General features: G+C 41.7%; 1 protein-coding gene and 1 long non-coding RNA gene across 2 annotated transcripts in view; one reads left to right on the top strand and one right to left on the bottom strand.

The window, feature by feature from the left end:
• The window catches only part of ARHGEF38 (Rho guanine nucleotide exchange factor 38), a 38,020-nt gene that overhangs the window by 13,400 nt on the left and 6,870 nt on the right, over window positions 1–17,750 (bottom strand). The window contains exons 2-5 of the mRNA XM_074866862.1: window positions 13,692–13,882; window positions 10,168–10,291; window positions 5,632–5,779; window positions 2,628–2,645 (exon numbers count right to left, since the gene is read on the bottom strand). Of these exons, the coding sequence (XP_074722963.1) occupies window positions 2,628–2,645; window positions 5,632–5,779; window positions 10,168–10,291; window positions 13,692–13,882 (481 nt within the window). The remainder of the gene's footprint in view (window positions 1–2,627; window positions 2,646–5,631; window positions 5,780–10,167; window positions 10,292–13,691; window positions 13,883–17,750) is intronic.
• The window catches only part of LOC141942832 (uncharacterized), a 27,915-nt gene extending 10,165 nt beyond the window's left edge, over window positions 1–17,750 (top strand). The window contains exons 3-5 of the long non-coding RNA XR_012628757.1: window positions 1,907–2,050; window positions 16,626–17,482; window positions 17,652–17,750. This is a non-coding gene — a long non-coding RNA (uncharacterized LOC141942832). The remainder of the gene's footprint in view (window positions 1–1,906; window positions 2,051–16,625; window positions 17,483–17,651) is intronic.

Genomic DNA, 17,750 nt, shown 5'->3' with positions numbered 1-17,750 from the left:
ATGTATCCTACATTAAATATAGTGAGCTATTTTCCCTTCTTTCAGCTTCTGGCAGCAATAACAAAAAAAAAAAAATCTTAAATTGTTATTGTTTTCTCTGAAAAGCCCCATGAATGCAAATCTATAAAAGCTGCCTCATGAATGGAAAAATCTTCAAGTGTCTTTTCTTTATATAGTTGCACTTTGGACAGCTGCCCAAGTGATAAACAGCCCTCTGTTCATGTATCTGCATGACACAGTCTTGCAATATGGTTTGAGAGATAGTAGGTTTGTTATAAGATAATGACTCCCTGGGGCACTAAATGCCACAAAGTTCAACTCATCTAATTCTCCCCAGCAAGATTAGCTGATGATAGCCACTCTCCCTGGACGAGTTCCATTTGCAATGCACCCTGTTAGGATGCACCCAGCCACTGGGCAGGACACGCGGTGGCAACTGAAACAGGCGAGTAAGGGCTTGTGACATCTATTGTGCAGAAAATTAAGTTGATAATTCATTTGTGATGGTACTTCAGCCTTCTCCCCCTGTTATTTTGAATTTAGCAAGTATCCTAGGTCATATGTAGCTATACTAATCTCATCGCAAATTATTACCATAGGTTTGCAGTAAATGCAGCTGGCTTAACTGCACTGAGCTCACAGCATACCCTTCCTCCCTCCTCCTGACAAAAGAAAGTCACAAATGCAGAAAGATTCCCACCTGTTTAAAATTAAACACATGGTGGTGAGCTATGCAGAGACGGGTAATTCAGGATTTAGTTTCATTTGCTGTCATTACCCAAAAGCTAGGTCCAGTGGCAAACATGATAGCCAGTATGGTACAGCAGGGCTGAGGTTTGTCATATTCAGCTTGGCAATTTTGAAGTGGTGTGCAGGCATCATAGGCTGCAGCACGACTTAAAGTCTCAGGCTCCATGGTTTACTGTGCATGAGTTCATTTTAGTACAAGGCATGTAGGGCAAATAATTCACTGTGCTGTAAGACTCTCGTGCAAACCCAGGGAATTCACTGAGGCTGCACAGTTGTTAAGCCAAGCAGAATTTAACCTATTGAGCTGCTAGCAAAGGGCAGCACTGTCTGGTATTTATGTAATTGTTTTCTTGATCATGCTTGAATGAAAAGCAGTCTGGGAGCAGCAACATCACAGACCATTTAGGGCGAGTTAAACTGTATTTTCCAGTTCAACGTTAACCAGAGTTTTGGGCGTGGTCCTGCCCAAGGACTGCTGAGACTCTGCAACCTCTAAGCTGAGTTGCAGGTAATGGCATTTCTGAGGGCCCTGCCGGTCAGTGGGGAAGGCAAATGCCACCACACAGCACCACACGGTGAGGTGGCCAGGCTCAGGGAGGGTTCCACAGCTAATCCTGGCTTATTTCACTCTGCACAGCTTTATAAGAGCCAGTTTAAACTCAGAAAGTGAGTTGTATCGTACACTCCAGTGGAAACTGTTCGAAAGAGAACACCAGGCGTTCATTTCTGACAGGGTTACACAAGGCAGAGCAGCCAGTCTTGTGCTATTTCTATATGCGTTGCTGTCTCACGTGATCTTATTGTGACTCTCTGGACATTTTGTTCCTCTTGGAGCCCAGCTCATTGGGACACAGGAGTATACAAGAATGTCCCTTATCAAAACAAAATATAGAAAAACTATTTCCTAGCATAGACTAAAGCTTGAAAACCCCAACTGTAGAACTTCAACATACAAATCCTTCAAAGTGTATTTTACACTGATCTTATTTATGACATGCAATTGACTTCCTGATTAACAAATTCTCTGACTTTATAGGTGTGTTCCTCTCCTACCAATATAGAGCACACTTGCTCCCTTTTTCTCTCTTAACATTTCTGTCAGGTTGTAATAATTTTCTTCAGTTCAGCTAACCCCTCCTCTGACCTCTCCCTGCAGGTAACTTCAGGACATGCTGCATTTCAATGATTCCAACCTGCTGGATGTCCAGAAACTGCAGCTGTGATAAACGTTCCTTTATAGCTTTTCAAAGATGTCACATTTGGCACAGAAGTCCCTTAACCACAAGTTATCGGTGGCTGTGTGAGTATTCTGGCAAAGTGCTGCAATGAGCTTGTTCTTTTCTGATGTTCTTCCAGCCACTCTCAGAGGGAAGATCCTAAGGTGGACTTCTCATGCAGGGCTACTGAAGGGGTCGTCACTAAAGATAGCTTTACCTGTAAACCTAACATGTATTGTAGCAGGTCTAAAGAGGCCTATGCAAAATTATTTCAGAGTGTCTGGATTTCAAAGACTGACACTATGTTGTTGACAAGAACTCTTGTGGACCTCAGAGCTCTCTAAGCACATCTATTTACAAGACAGCAAGGTGATAATAAAGGGCTCCAAATGAATTGGCAACCAAATTAAGCAGCTTCATAAACCACAAATTTTGAAAGATACGGCAAAGCTAGTGCAGTGGTAATCAGAAAACTAGACAGGCTTAGGGAAATTAAAACTGAGAGTCTTTATCACATATATCCTGGAAAAATCTATGGGTTATACTAACACAAAAGGCTTGTGTTCTTAAAATTTCCACATGTACAGTTTTAAGCATTCTAAAAATAAATTAAAGATATTTTAAAGACTACTTTACATGTAAGAAAGGCATAGTACTTACTCTTCCTCATATATCTTTCTGCAAAAGAGAAGAAAACAAAACACATATTAGATTCCTCCTAAAAGGATTTACACAGATCAGGGGCTAGATTCTTGGATACACTTCAGTGACACAGAGCAGCCATAACTGGCCAGTTAACTTAGGTTTATGGCTGCTATGTGTCAGCAGAACTGCACACAACAGCCAGATGGTACCAGTGTATCCGGCCCTATATCTTTTGAAAGGACAGCCCCAAATGAGAAAGGATTGTCAGAAACCTGGCTTTGACTATAAGACCCAGACTTGTCCTAACACTGTTAGAGAAGGAAGTTTGGGTCACTGTGCTAGCAACAGTAAGTAACGTCAAGTCCTTAATACAAAAAGTAAAATTAAACATGTCATTCTTACACTTCATATACATTCCCATTTACGCTCTTTAAATAGAAATGTATTTCTAAATGAGAAAGAATACATTTCAGCCTTTTAGGATATAGAATCAATGAAGCTGGTTTTTGTAGGCAATACCAAGAAGGAAACCTCTTCAGTGTAGGATGGTATTGATACATACACTGAAAACAGCAGGGACATGCAATTGTAGTTTGGAAACATGCAAATGTGCATATAATATTTTCCTTATGGTATGAGTTCACTGAAATTCCAGGGAACCAAAATGTCGCTCCATCCCTGTGTTAGGCTTTCCTGACATCACATCATCAACCACTGCTTCTTGACTGCCTGCACTCTTATCTCCTTGCCCACCAGTGCCTAACCGAGCATCTGGAAGCTGGTGCTTTCATTGCTTCTGCACTGTCAGCACTTTGTGTGCTTATGACGTCCCTTTGCCCCTGTAACAGTTGACCAAGCTACTTCAGGCTGAAAGGAGAGCAGGTAGTTGCCAACATCCTTTCATTTTTACCAGCTGCATTTCTTTGGCTAAGCTAGCAAACAACATCCACAGTTTGCATAATTGCTGCTGAAACACAGGACTCTACAGAATTTGGATATGCACGTGTCTCCAAGGCAGTCACCTACATTTTGGGATGGAATTTCTCCTCTTCAGTCAACAGGAGGAATAGGAATCTCAGCATGTCTAATTAAATCTGATTTGTCTGTACAGATGTGCAGAGTGCCACTCTCAGATTGCTCCTGATATAGAAGTTGTTTTTCACATGGTAGATATTACTCAGCTGAGGAACAGAAGCCCCTAGTAACATTAGCCCATTTTAATTTAAAAAAAAAATGGAACAATATTCTTTCCAAGGAAAAAAAAAATTATTAAAAAGTAAACATTTTTCAAGAATAGCCATCACCAGCCCCCGCTTTTACTATGTCTCACAATGGAAAACAGCCTGTAACTTATTTGGTAAAAATGCTGCATGATTTTCTTCCTAGGGCAAGTAGTCTCCAAACGGTAGTAACAGGTTTAGGTGACCGCAGCTCTGCATTTGAGTGTGCACCTTCAGTTCTTAATATTTGAATTGACTGCAGTCTTTAGGCACTGGGAAAAAACACAATGTAGTATATATGCACCAGTCCTCTTTTCATTGGTTCCTGTTTAAAGGCTAATCAGAAAAGAACAAGAAAAAACAAGGCTTCATTGTGAGGAAGGCTTTGTCACTTCCTGCTAGCGAAGGCTACAATGATTCAGCACAAAATATCCTTTCTCTTCACAAATCCCAGCTGTGATGTTGGAACAGGAGCTCCTCTTGCTAGTTCTGGAATTCAAGTGGCAGCATCAACCCTAGCATGTACGTGGATGCTATCTTTTATCTTTATTTCCTTCCATGTCCCCTTGCCTCAGCAGCAGGGATGAATGAATGACAGTAGCGGCTTCTCTTGATTAGCCGGAAAAGAATATTGTAGGCATCAGCAACTAAAACATGCCCTTAGGGGAGATACCTGGCCATCCATTAGCCTGAAAGCCTGAGTTTATGATAATCTATTTCTTCCAACGTCCAGGGTAGCTAAAACCTAAGTACCCTGCACATATACTTTGTTATGTATTTAATAACTGGACATGTTGCACAAAAAAAGCCTTATTTTCAACATAACCTGTGTTCAAAGTGAATATTTCTCTTTTAATATTGTTAGTGTTTTCCTTCACCACTCTTTCCAGACTTCACTTGGACATACTTCCCATCTCCTCTCTGCAGACTGATCACTAACTGGTTGAAATATCTGTTGCTGGTGTATGCTCCATTATTTGTGATAGCTTTACATCTCTCCTACAAGCATGCAGCATGGGCCTTTCCTGAAGCTGGAGCTAGGCCTCTGATCTGAAAGAGCATGGTGCCTTCCCTTCTGACAGTTCTGTGTGATGCTTTTGGGAAAGTGCAGGGGCAGGGGGATTTATGAGTGGAAGATAAGCACACTTCATTGAGTGGATGAGCTGTTTCCTGTGACTGGCTGCAGGGGAAGCTGTACTGGAGGAAAGATGGATCAGTTATTCTGCAGCATTCCTGGTTCTCAACATGTTTCACTGAGGGGCTGGCATGGGAGCTGATGGTACAAAGCACCTTCCACTGGTGGGACCTGGGAGCTTGCTCCAACACTGACCGCTCTTAAATATCCCCATCGTGAGGGGTCCAGCACCACACAGCCACTCCAGATCCCTGGAGCCTTGCAACAGGTACACAGAAACCCCAGTGCATGTGAATAACTGCGTTACAGGCTACTCAATTCAAGCTATAGAATTGCTGAAGATGGGGGCAGCAAGTTTCCTGGGAGCTGGGCAAGGTGTTCCCAATAGGCCATGATATGATGCAGCATTTTTTTTGCCAGTATGGGGCACTGAAGCTAAGGAAAGAGCAACCTTTCTTGTGCTATTTTTGGCCATCTTAGAGAAAAAGAAGTCTAATCATGGCCCCTGGCTTGTCATCTTTTCATGAAAGCAGCATAAGCCAGAGCTCCCAGCAAGCCTCATAAAACTCCAGATTTACAGGGGACCTTTCATCTACATCCATTTAAAATGTTCCCTGCCAGGCAACTGACTATGGACGGAAATCATCATTTGAAAAGATCTTACTTTAAGGACTGTACACAGTGTCTTAAATGCTGCTTCAGTTCTTCATCCTTTTCATAAGATTCCAGCATGGTGTGTGCATCATCATGGCGATAGCAGTAGATTTTATATGTGTCTTCTAGTGGGCCTTTAATCTGCAAGAACACTTCCCCTGTTAAAGAGAAAAACAAAGCATGTCAAGCCAGACAACAGCATCTCAGAAGGAGTTTTATTATTCCACCACATTAGCCGTGAGCTAAAAAGGCTGGCTTCCACTTTACTTCCCTTAGAAACAATCTTGTGTGTTTATGTGCATTATTTATTACACGTATTTCTTAGCTGCTCATCTTTGTCATAGCCAGGCACCATTATATCAGTGTTAATGCACAAAGATTCCCTCAGGAAAAGGCATGAAATCTCTACACCTCGCACCCCTTTATATGCAACCCCCTAATTCACAATCCCAGCTTAATGCCCCTTCAGTGGAAACCACACACGAGAGCCTAACTGTTAAGGGGAGACCATTTTTGTGTCGTGGGCTGGCAGGAGGGGTGAATGCAAGCCTGTTAATTTTCCTTTTGACTTTTTTTTCAACTGAATATGAACTTAAATGGGTTATAGCAAGAATAATGTCTCTATCTCCCATTAGCCATTTCACTTTTATCTATTTTGCAAAATCCTGAAATGGCAACTGTTATGGCCTAGAATAGAGATTTTTCTTCACGTGACAGAGGAGTAACCTCCACCCCTTCCCTAATTAAATAAAACCACAGTGGATTACAGACTTTTTTATATAGTATCTAAGTTTACATACAACTGAAGGGGAAAACATTTCCATTTCAAGTCCTCCACACCACCATTTTCCCCCAAAGAACAGTTGGGAAATTTTAGAGGCACTAAAGTAGTCCTGCACCCGTTTCCCATTTAATTCTAGTGCTTAATTCTCTCAGCCTAAAAGTCCCATGTTGGTTTCTGTGTATGTAAGAAATATTATTGGAGCAGAGAAGGCATGCTTCATCTCTTCTGCTGAGATATTCATTTGGTTCTTACACCCTTATGTAGCAGTGCCCTGATCAGCATCCTTGGAAATTCATATAATAAGCAACATCAATGGTGAAAACTCCTGTCTTGGGCATTTACTGAAAATTACACCTATGTGGCAACTAGTCCAATGTTTCATAAACATTCCTGTTGAGTTATAAAAATGATTATTAAAGTTAAAAGCCAAACACCACATTAATTGGGAGCTCTCTATTCATTCACAGACTGAGCGCCAAGCTGTCAGGCATCCTGCATGTTTCATCCCGGCCGGAGTGGGCTGTTTCATAATACATTGCATTGAACTGCTCCATCTTAAAGTGAAAAATGATTCAGTTACCACAGTAACACAGCTCTGGGTTTTTTCCCCTAGCAGCGAAGGTTAACTGGGCTGTCTGATGCACATTGGTTTCAAGGTGCGAGTAAGGGAACAACAATGACGGAGCTAAGGCCACACGAGTTCATTTTAGTTACTGTAAGGCCACAGTCAGAAAAGCACCAGCATCCTGTAGTTAAATGCTCTCTAGCTGTCTGTCTTCTCTGTCTTCTGCTTAATGCTAATGTTGATGGGCTACCAACGCACATTGCATCCTAATTTTGCCATGAACTCTCCATACAGGCCTTTATCAGCCAACGGTGCCAGGGGAAACCTTAATAAGCTTTCTCTTGATCCTGCTCCCCTTGGCACCTGATTCTCAGAGATGCTGAGCTCTCACAGTTTTCACTAACTTTAAGCGGAGCTCCAAGTGCTTAGCATGGCCCATACTATGCTAAGCCCTCGAGTTTATGTTTTCAGTAGCAAAAATGCAAGCTGTAGGTTTACAGCTCACTTCAGCATATACTAGAGGCTGAAAATTATCATGCTCTTCTCCAGAATGAAAGAGATGAGCAAGATCTGTTCACTGATGTATTGTGCCACAACGACAGATACTTTCATTGATGCTCAGTGATGAGAAAAATTATGTGCTGATTTCATGGATAGGGCCTTTTAAAATCAGATGGATTTCTTAAGCCTAAAGCCTTTCTTGGTTCTGAGCCATATGGACCGAATCAGATGAGCTTTGGGCATATCGCTGTGGGAGCTTGCTTTATGAACCGAAACCACATTGTATTTGGGCACAACTTTAAAAATACGGAGTCTTTTGCACACTCTGACAGAGGCAAATCTGCCTGATGCCCCTTCTTAAGTGTGGTAGTCATTAGTCTCAAAGAGAAAATCCTAGGAGGAAGGCTTAAGCAACAGAAACAGTTTCTCCTGTGGCTTTCAGTGGTGCTTCCTGTGTGGACAGCAGTGGGAGGGGGAGGAAGAAAGGGTCTAATGGCTAAAGCCAGGGTAAGGTTACTAAGTCTTAATATTCCTCCATATACAGTATCCAGAACTGAGAGGAGAAAAAATACAGGAGAGAACTAGAAAGGGTATTTAACCTCAGCGACATTTAGCATCAGAAGACAAAGCACGACAAAAGGTCTGTCTACATTAGCATTTTAGCTCAGATTAGGAGAGGGTTTTTGAAGCCAATCTCTCAGTAGTCCTCATCTCCCATGCCTTAGTTATGCGGTGGAGCAGTCACAGACACAAAAACTGGATCACTTTGAGGATGGTAATTACCAGAAGATGCACTCCGAGGGCACATCTTATGTACTTCAACCATAAAGGGCATCTCTCAATTGAACCCTCAATTCAGCCAATCTGAAGTAAGACCTCTTGAAACGTGTTGTATGGATACCAGGTCCTTAGCAGCAACTGTTTCACTCTACAAGTCTGCTTCTATTGGACATTACTACTCATCAATGTGGAGATAGCATAAGGTGTGGAGAACATAGACTAAAATAAGACATGAATATGAGCAACCACATTGTTTTGGTTTTAAACCAGTGAATTAGCAGTTCTCCTTAACCTCACCATGACTGGCTTGCCTTCCAAAGCAAGGTAGTTCAAAGCAAGGTGTTTAAAGACCATAAACATGGTAGAATATGATGGGTATGTTAAACATTCTCAAGCCTGCTTTTTCTATAGACTGACTTCAACAACTTTTACACTGATTATGAAGATCCTGAAAACAAAATTATCACATTGATGTACTTTTAGAGGATGACAAACTTACTAACTTATTGCTTATAGTGATGCAATTATTCTCCCTGCTTCTGTCTCAGCCTTTGGAAGAATGTCTCACACCCAACCTGCCATCATTTTCCCTGCCATAAGTTAGCCAACTCTGTGATCCACAATCCCATTTTCATGGTTCTTTGTCTGATTCTGGAGAAATACACCCTAATAGATGGATAAAATTGTTTGTCTTTACTTCTGGATGTGGCAGGGAACTAAAAGGATGATTCTCTTGGCTGTGAAAAAGGCACTTCCTGCTAGAATAGAACATTGCTTATTAAGGGTATGACTCATCATGATGCACTTTTGTTGAAATACCGCCAAACAACACAGTCGCATCAAACTACGTTAAGCTGTTGCCTTGGCAAACCAGATTGAGACGTGCTAGGATTAATATATTTCCCAAGCCTCATATGTTTTAATATCATGTTTTTTAGTCAAACGACAACCGGTAATTTTTTACCCCATTATTTGTGAGAAAAAGGGTCATTTCTATAACATGTTACCTGTGCTATGTGGTCAGTTTAGAGAAGAAAGAACCTCTCTGACCTCTGAATCATGGCTGGAAGTTTTTTAAAGTAAACTGGCTGACTTTGCACTGAAACAAATTAAGAATTCTCACCTGATCCCTTAAGGTGGATCACCTACTGCCTCTGCACTGAAGAAGCAGTTATGGGAGAGATGATGAATGGTAACTGCTTAAATCTCTCCAGCTGTGCCAGAATGTCAAGTGAAGCCTTAACATTCATGGCCTGACCTGCAGAACATGTGACTGTTGTGACATATCCAGAGCCAACCTGTTTGCTGAAAATACCTATGATCCCTGCAGACATTCCTGTACAGATTCCCACAAACTTCGTATCAGTGACAGCTTTCTTGCCTTTACTGACCTTGTCCCTGTTAAGCACATGTAACCACCTCTTACATGAATTGTATCGCCGGTAGATATATGTTTACAGTGCTTGGGGGGTGGGTATGGGGGTGTTGTAACGTGTTTGTTATTCCAATAATTTTTAATGCTTTTCTTGAATGGCACAAATATGAGTATGCAATATAAGAGTTGGTCTAAGTGTGAGCAGAGTTATGTACGCAATATCAAACTAGATGAACAAGATATTATCAGTATGTGGCATAACTCAGTGCTGCAGTTTTTGCTCATGCTAAACTCACTCTCTCCTTCCTTTCTCCCCCTCAACATCTAGATGAATGGAAAAAGAGCGTCCTGATCATATGAGTACAGTAGAGCAGCTGGAGAGGTTTCACATGTCATTTTTCCTGTGTCATTATGGACAGCTTGTAGCATTGTTAGCCTCTGGGACTGGTACTAGTTAAGTCTGATGAGGATAAAGGACAGGAGAGTCTTATGTTTATTCTTTCACGTAGCTTTGTAGAACTCAAGAGGACAGTAAACATACCGATTATTTGCATGGGTGGTTCCACATCTGTCGTGGCTTCCTCCAACAATGACAGCAGTTTGGCTGATACTTGATGGACCAATTCAATGTTGCTAAACAAGCCATCCACGTCAAAGCGAGCAATCTAATGGAATACAAATATTAAGCAGCTACTGACGAAGGATAAAGAAGGACATTGTATATTACAGACCTTCTCTTGCTGTGCCCTGAGTGTTCAACACTCCAGGAAACACCACTTCTGCAAGACCTCACATAAACATCCTCCTTGTGACTTCAAGGACACATATACAGTTTTCAGATTAGTATAATATGGTTGACTCAGTTAACAAAGGGCATGCTATCAAGGGCTTTTAACCTTATTTTCAACTATTCCTAATCTGAAAGTGTTTACCTAAGACGGAAATAAATATTATCATCTGAATAAAGAAAAGATCTTTTGCTAGCTTTAAAATGTTTGTTTAGTCTCCCACTGAGGAAAAGAATAGTTGACGGTGGGTTTGATTCCCTGATTACCAGTTGCTAACAGATGTTGCTACATAAACTGAGACTTTGGTGCTTTGGTGACAGCTACCAGGTACAAAGACTTAAAGACGGTGGTACCATTTTAAGTTAGTTGTCCTATAATCCCAGAAATACAATCAAGATGATATAATTTCCACTAAAACAAACACATTTACAGTTCTGGTTATTAATATAACCTAAAGAGCTTCCTACAGAGCCTGAGTGCACAACATTGACTTCAGTGAACTGCATCAATTTACACCAATGTAAAATTTCATTCCATGTCTCTACTCATTTTAGAGCAAGTAAAAAATTTCCAGGACACATACTTTTCATGCAGTAGTTATTTATTTCCTTGCACAGCAGGGCAATAGTTAATATTCAGGGACAATTGGAGATAGCCAGTGGTAATGTGCTAGTACTGAGAACAAAGGCAAGACTGATTTCAACATCCATATTGATACCCTCTGAATGTATCTTTCCATTAGAAACAGAATTGCTGACTTACATGGCAGCTTACCAGATGCCAGGAGGATCAAATTGCATGCTATTGTAACAGAATCAGAAATATACTTTCAGTACTAATGCAGTTAATTTCTTTATAACTATTATAGGGCCTAAAACATGTTTTATCCATTTGGAAATATGAAACAGATTCATTGCTAGGTCAATTTTCTAAATGCTATCCTTCTCTAAACGTATTACAAACTTTCAGTACTGTAGTTTATCTGAGAACTAGCCTTAAAACCATACAACATTCTTGAAAGCCTTTCAAAAATGCAGAGGTTATTAAATTAAGAGAGTTATAATCTCTAAAGTACTTTTCCTGTATACATCTAACACAGGACTTCTGACCTCCACTCAAGCACAATGCCTACATAGTATTTGGAACTACATTGTGCATGGACACTTACACACATTAATACAGTGACAAAGGACAGAATTTAAGCGTATGTTTTCAGTTGATTGGAAAAGAAGGAATACAGCATGCTTGTCAAAAATCTGAGTTCAACCAGGGAATACTCTTTCTTGGTGCTGGCCAGGCTGGGGAGGGAGTCAAATGGAGACTACTTCTAAGCAGATGAACAAGTGAGGAGGAAGAAGTCAAGAACTCCTTAAAATTTTGCCAGCAAATACCAGCTCTTCTGAAAACCAGTTGGAACAAACTCTGACAGAGTTTTAAGAAAGAAAAAATGTTCCCTAGGAGCTTAAACAGCACAGGCTTCAGCTGGCCACAGCATTTCCTGAAGAGGCAGTGCCAATGTCATGTAAAGACACTTTGGCCTCTGCACCTGTATTTTGTCACCAATTTCATAAGAAACCCTACATACAGAATACTTGGTTTAAGGTCTGGTTTAAATTATTTTTTTCTGTATCTGCAGCAGATATCATTTGTGCAACCTCTGTGACCGCTATGTTGCAGGCCCCACAAACATGAATCTTTCTCTGGACAACCTCTTCTATTCCCAGCTTTCAGCTGCATAATTTTTCTATGAATTGAAATACTGTTGAGGAAAAGGTGCTCTTTGAAGTCTCAGCTGAAAAAGAAAAAGGGTATCATTGGCCTAATAAGATCTTTTGCCTGAAAGTTTATGAGCCTTCCTTCTTAAATGTGCCTTTTCTGTGTAGAATGCAAATTTCTGAAGTGCTCACTGCTCTGTCAGACATGGTATTTCTCCACCACAGCTGTCTGAAAGGCTGGAAAAAGTTATCTTTACAACTGAATTTAACCTTGATGGGGAGGTTCATGCCTTTTCAGGTTGCTGAAAATACTTGGAAATATCATGGAAAATACTGTTTAATATCTTCATAAGTGATCTGGATGATGGGATCAGCTGTACCCTGATGAAGTTTGCTGATGATACCAAACTGGGTGGGGAACTGGACACTTCAGAAGGGAGAGTGACCCTGCAGGATGACCTGAATAGGCTGGAAGAGCGGGCTAAAAAAAACCTTATGAAGTTCAACAAGAACAAGTGCAAGGTCTTGCACCTGGGAAAACATAATCTGGGAGTGCAGCACAGCCTGGCGAGCAGCTCTGTGGAAAGGGACCTGGGGGTCCTGGTGGACAAGCAGCTCAATATAAGCAAAGTGTGTTGCAGCAGCAAAGCAAGCCAACAGGATGCTGGGTTGCACCAACAAGGGTATCCTCAGCAGAGATAAAGAAGTCATTACCCCACTCTACTCAGCGCTTGTCAGGCCACACCTGGAACACTGTGTTCACTTTTGGTCCCCACTATACAAAAAAGATGTGGAAAGGCTGGAGAGGGTCCAGAGGAGGCCCACAAAGATGATCAGAAGACTGGGAAGCCTGCAACATGAGGAAAAGCGGAGAGAGCTGGCTTTGTTCAGCCTTGAGAAGAGAAGGTTTAGGGGAGACCTTGTCACCATATTCCAGTATTTAAAGGGTGGCTACAAAGAGACTCCGTTTTTACAAGGATTCACATGGAAAAGATGAGGGATATACCTGGAATAATGTCCCCAGGGAAGTGGTGGATTCCCCAACATTGGACACTTTTAAAATTCAGCTGGACAGGGTGCTGGGCCATCTTGTCTAGACCATACTTTTGCCAAGAAAGATTGGACCAGATGATCCTTGAGGCCCCTTCCAACCTGGTATTCTATCATTCTATGAAAATACTTGATTTTACTGCTTTTGGAGGTGCCAGTAAAGGTCTGCCAGGGCATGTAGCAGGGGTTATAATTACAGAGCAGTATGGAGAGTTGTAAGCTGCTATTGCAGCCCACAAGCAGGAGTACAGCATCCAAGTTGCCCTGTGGGCAAGTACCTTGATGCAGGCTTTATGCAACTGTAGCGCAAGTATCAGGAGCATATCTGACTTCCCGCTCTCCTCGTTAGAGCCCTGGCACGTCCCTTTCCAGAAAGCTAGCTCTGGACTCACTCCTGGCACCATGTCACTCCCATGTTGACACCTGTGCTTGCATTAACATTATCTGCAAGCAGAACGTGGGTGAGTTGAGACCTTGACGTCACTGCCTCATCCTCCACCCCCAGTGCTCACCTGCTTGTTTCTCAGGGGCTGAATCACTTCCTTGATGCAAAGATCCAGGTCGCTGATATAGTCTTTCTCCGTCTGCATGAGTTCTGTGATGATTTTCACCCTCTTGGCCATCATCTGTCTGCTAATTTGTTCTTCATCCTCCTGTGGTGAAGAGGCAGGGGTTGAGGACCCCACCTGCGGGGCCATTTTTTCTGTTTAAAAGAGGGAGATTTGTGAGGAGCATTGTAATCCCACATGCTCACCCAGCTTTCCCTGCATGACTGTGGGGGAACGTATCCAGTGCCTGTTGGAAATTCCCAAATTGCCATGGGAAGCAGGAAAAGAAGCGTAAGAAATGGCAATACTAGCTCAGACTCAGTGTCATCCCATCTCCCTCCTCTAAAAGTGAGCATGGTTTTGGCGAAGGAAACTGTCCATTTGGCAGTGAGGGGATAACCCATCACCAGCTCCCCCAGCTTTGATGTTGTGTATGTGAGCAGAAATTTTCCATGGAGCACAGAAGAGTCTGATCCTTGTCACAATGAAATTCAAGGATAGCTGATGCCCTTCTACTCCTTTGAAAACACAGTCTCGGTCTGACATCTATTATGATTTGGAGGATGGGAGAAAATGTGTTCCTGTGGAAGAAAAAGGCTGTGTTTATCATAAATAAGCTTCACTGGAATAACCTTTGCTCTGCACAATGTAATGTTGAGTTTATTCATGGGAAGCTGAGGGCTGCAGGTACTGGAAGACAAGCTTTTAAATGAAGACAGTGTTACTAACAATGAAGATGAAACTTGCAATTCTGTTTAAAAAGACTTATTTGCAAGAGGCAAAGGAATTACAGGAGAATATGGGAAAACCTTTAATGATCAATAACAAACATTTCTTGGAACAATGGAGATCACTAGGATCAGGACATTCTTAAGTATTTTTCCACAAGTATTTTGCTTGTTCCAAATACATAGAAATGCAAGCGAGTCTTCTACAGATAGGTAATTTATGTATGCTACAGGACCTGCACATAACCTACTTATCTGTAATAATGGTCTTCCCTTTTGCTGGTTTGTAAGCCAGCCTGCAGACACCCATGTCAGCTGTACAAAGGGTACTGAATTTTATCTATGTACGCTGACAATCTGTATTTTTCATTAGGAAAAACACATACAAAAAACAAGTGAAAGATTTCAGAAGCTATTCTGGTGTTTTTCTGCTAGCCACAAGATGGTGCAGAGTACCAACAAAGCTGGACATATCATTACTGTACTCATCTCTGCATTACCCAGGTCGTGCTTTGGCAGCATTGGCTTTCATTGCTCAGTGGTGAAGGACGGGAATCTCTACTGAGGATCAGACTGTTATGCCTTTGTGTCAACTTCTTGTCGGGAGCATACTGTATAATGAGGCAATAGCAAGCAGTATCTGATGCTTTGCTCACTGATAGTCAATACTGAATATATTGCAGTTGTTTGAATTGATTGTCAAGGAGAGGTAGTGAGCGCTCAAGTGAGCATTGAACAGCATGCAGCTCACCTGTACAACACCAGCCAAGGCTGTAGATGATAACCTGGAGCTGGACTTGTGGGAAAACCAAGCAGCTTTCAAGAGAGAAGGCTTTGAGCCGCCTACCACTGAGAGGTGTAAAATGTTATAAACCCAATGTATCATCATCCCCAACCCCTTCTACAATTATGCTGACCACCGATATTCAGAAAGGACAGTTCTGTTATTAATGCTTCTCCCATCAGGTTTTCTAGTGAGACTGATGTAACCACAGTTATTGTTTTAAATAGCTACTTTTGGGACTGCACGTCCACCTCTGTACTGCTAATTTTAAACAGTGAGGACAAGGAACCTAAACAAACCAGGGAGGGGGGTTGTTTCTTCAGACTTTTTTGTATTTAGATGTACTTTTTATCTTTGAGTTTTTAGCCTTGAAGTCTGTGTATAACAGCCATGAACATTTTGTCCTCAAGTTTGTACACGGACATAAAATGGAAACATGATGAGGATGTCTCCCCTCCACAAGGCTTGGGCTATCAAAAGATTTTAAAGCTGAATCTTGCCCTAGTGAGTCCATGCTGGTGTGAGTGCACAGACTGCACAGGAGCTCTCTCTGCTGCAGAGCTCACCCACCAAAGGTGCTGTGGGCTGGATAAAACACACTCTGTCCTTACCTTAGTGAGGAGAGCAAAACTGGTACCAGTATCATTCCACAGCTCCCTCTGAGCAATTTTCTGCCAGGGTTGCAGAATGAGACCACCTTGCCTGCTGCTTATGTGCTAAACTGACAGGAACTTTTCCTCTGAAAACTTACAGTATGTAACCACACTTATAAATTCACAAGGAACCACATGAGCAATACATTTCCGTTCCAGTTCTGCACCAGAATCAGCATTTTTCTTGAGATCAGGTGTGAAAATGTTTGCATGTGTGTGATTCTATATGAGAGTTCAGGGTGACTCCTGAGAAAGTGCAGAGAGAACCAGACTCCCTGACAAATCTCAGAAATGTCATTTCATCTCAGATGCAACACTGTTATGATATCAGATGGAATTTGAAGGTAAACACAAGATGCTGTGCAAAAGAATTTTCTAATCTTTTATACTAGTGGCAGGGGAGGGCATTATATGAGCAAAATAAAGCCCCTGTATCCCACTTCAGGCTTGAAGGTGCAATCCCTTGAGAGGCTGCTCTTTCAGTTTATGTCATTAGATCACCCTGATCAAATTTGATTCTTGAATTATGTCAGGGCTCATCTATTATCCTTATCGCATGATAGATAATAATGCCAGGAAATAAAAACTATTCTCAACAGGAAGAAATAACTGTGAGAAATATCAGGTAGATGCTGTTTCCTTATAGAAAACATGTTTTTTAATAAATGTATCCTTTTGTTAAAAGTAATATAATTTTCCATTTTCACTCACTATGTTCACTTTTTCATTTCAGGTATGTCTGTCTCTATAGAATGCAACAGCAAGATCTTGAAGTGATGATTACAGCCAAAACCTGTGATTTCATGTTCAGCTGATTGCTTTTGACCAGTTCGAGAACATTAGTAGCTTGTGAAATCCTTGTGGAGTAAGTGAAAGTGTAATGAATGCACAAACAGCAAGTGTATATCTGGAATATAAGCAGACTTGTTTCTACCTGGTAACGTGTACCAGCCCCGGAACGGTTCAAGAGAGAGGATTAGCAGGAAGAGACATTGCTGAGGATTAACTGCTACAGTAAGAATTTGGCTCATTCATCCTCAGAGATGCCAGGTGAATGGTTTATTAGACAGCTGTGTCTTAAGACCAGTTTTCAAAAAAGTTATTGGTATTTTTAGTAGGCATAAAAAAGTAAAGCAGAAGGTACCGTTTGCAATTGTTGCTTTGTGATGCTAGTTACCTGCAGGAGTCACCTTTCTGGAGGACTTTGCTTTGGAGAGGAAGGTGATGACTTTGGTTTTCCAGCTGTGTATTGAAGTACACAGCTCTAGTTGCATGAAACAAGAGGTTCACCATATGATAACATGGACAAAGCAGCCACATGTCTTACAAAAACAGTTTCTTGCAAGTATGAAGTCTAAAAATATCCCCCAGATGGAGACATCCAGCAATGCAGTGGAGGAATAGAGCTTGCAATGTGCAAATGCAGCAGCCCGCTTCTAGGCTCAGAGGAAGCATTGGGGATTCCACAGCAAGTGACTGAAGGAACCGCCATAGCAGGTTTGCAAGATCTATATGTGCAAATTTACCTGGCTTTCCCTCCTAGAGAGTAAGCAGCTCCAAGAGGTCTGCTCTATCCATCCTTCCTCCCAGGTAAGAGCATCTTATTAGGTTGGATATTATGTTTGCCTTTGGGGACGGGACCCAGGTTTCTCCCCATCCGATGCTTTCCATCCAGAAGTGAAGGTACTGGCACAGAATACAGCAACAAGTACAGTGATATCAGTGCATGGAGTGAGTAACAGGCCTTTTCATTACTTAGGCAGCATTTGGAGCACACCAAAGGAGCGCAAGTTCTGCACTCACGCTGTGCAGATATGGGGATTTTGCCTGGCACAAGGGAGCAGCGAAGGCATAAGTT

The sequence above is a fragment of the Strix uralensis genome, chromosome 4, assembly GCF_047716275.1.
Source record: "Strix uralensis isolate ZFMK-TIS-50842 chromosome 4, bStrUra1, whole genome shotgun sequence".
Lineage (NCBI taxonomy): Eukaryota > Metazoa > Chordata > Aves > Strigiformes > Strigidae > Strix > Strix uralensis.
The sequence above is the reverse complement of the archived record's forward strand: the minus strand, read 5'-3'. Positions and strand labels throughout refer to the sequence as shown.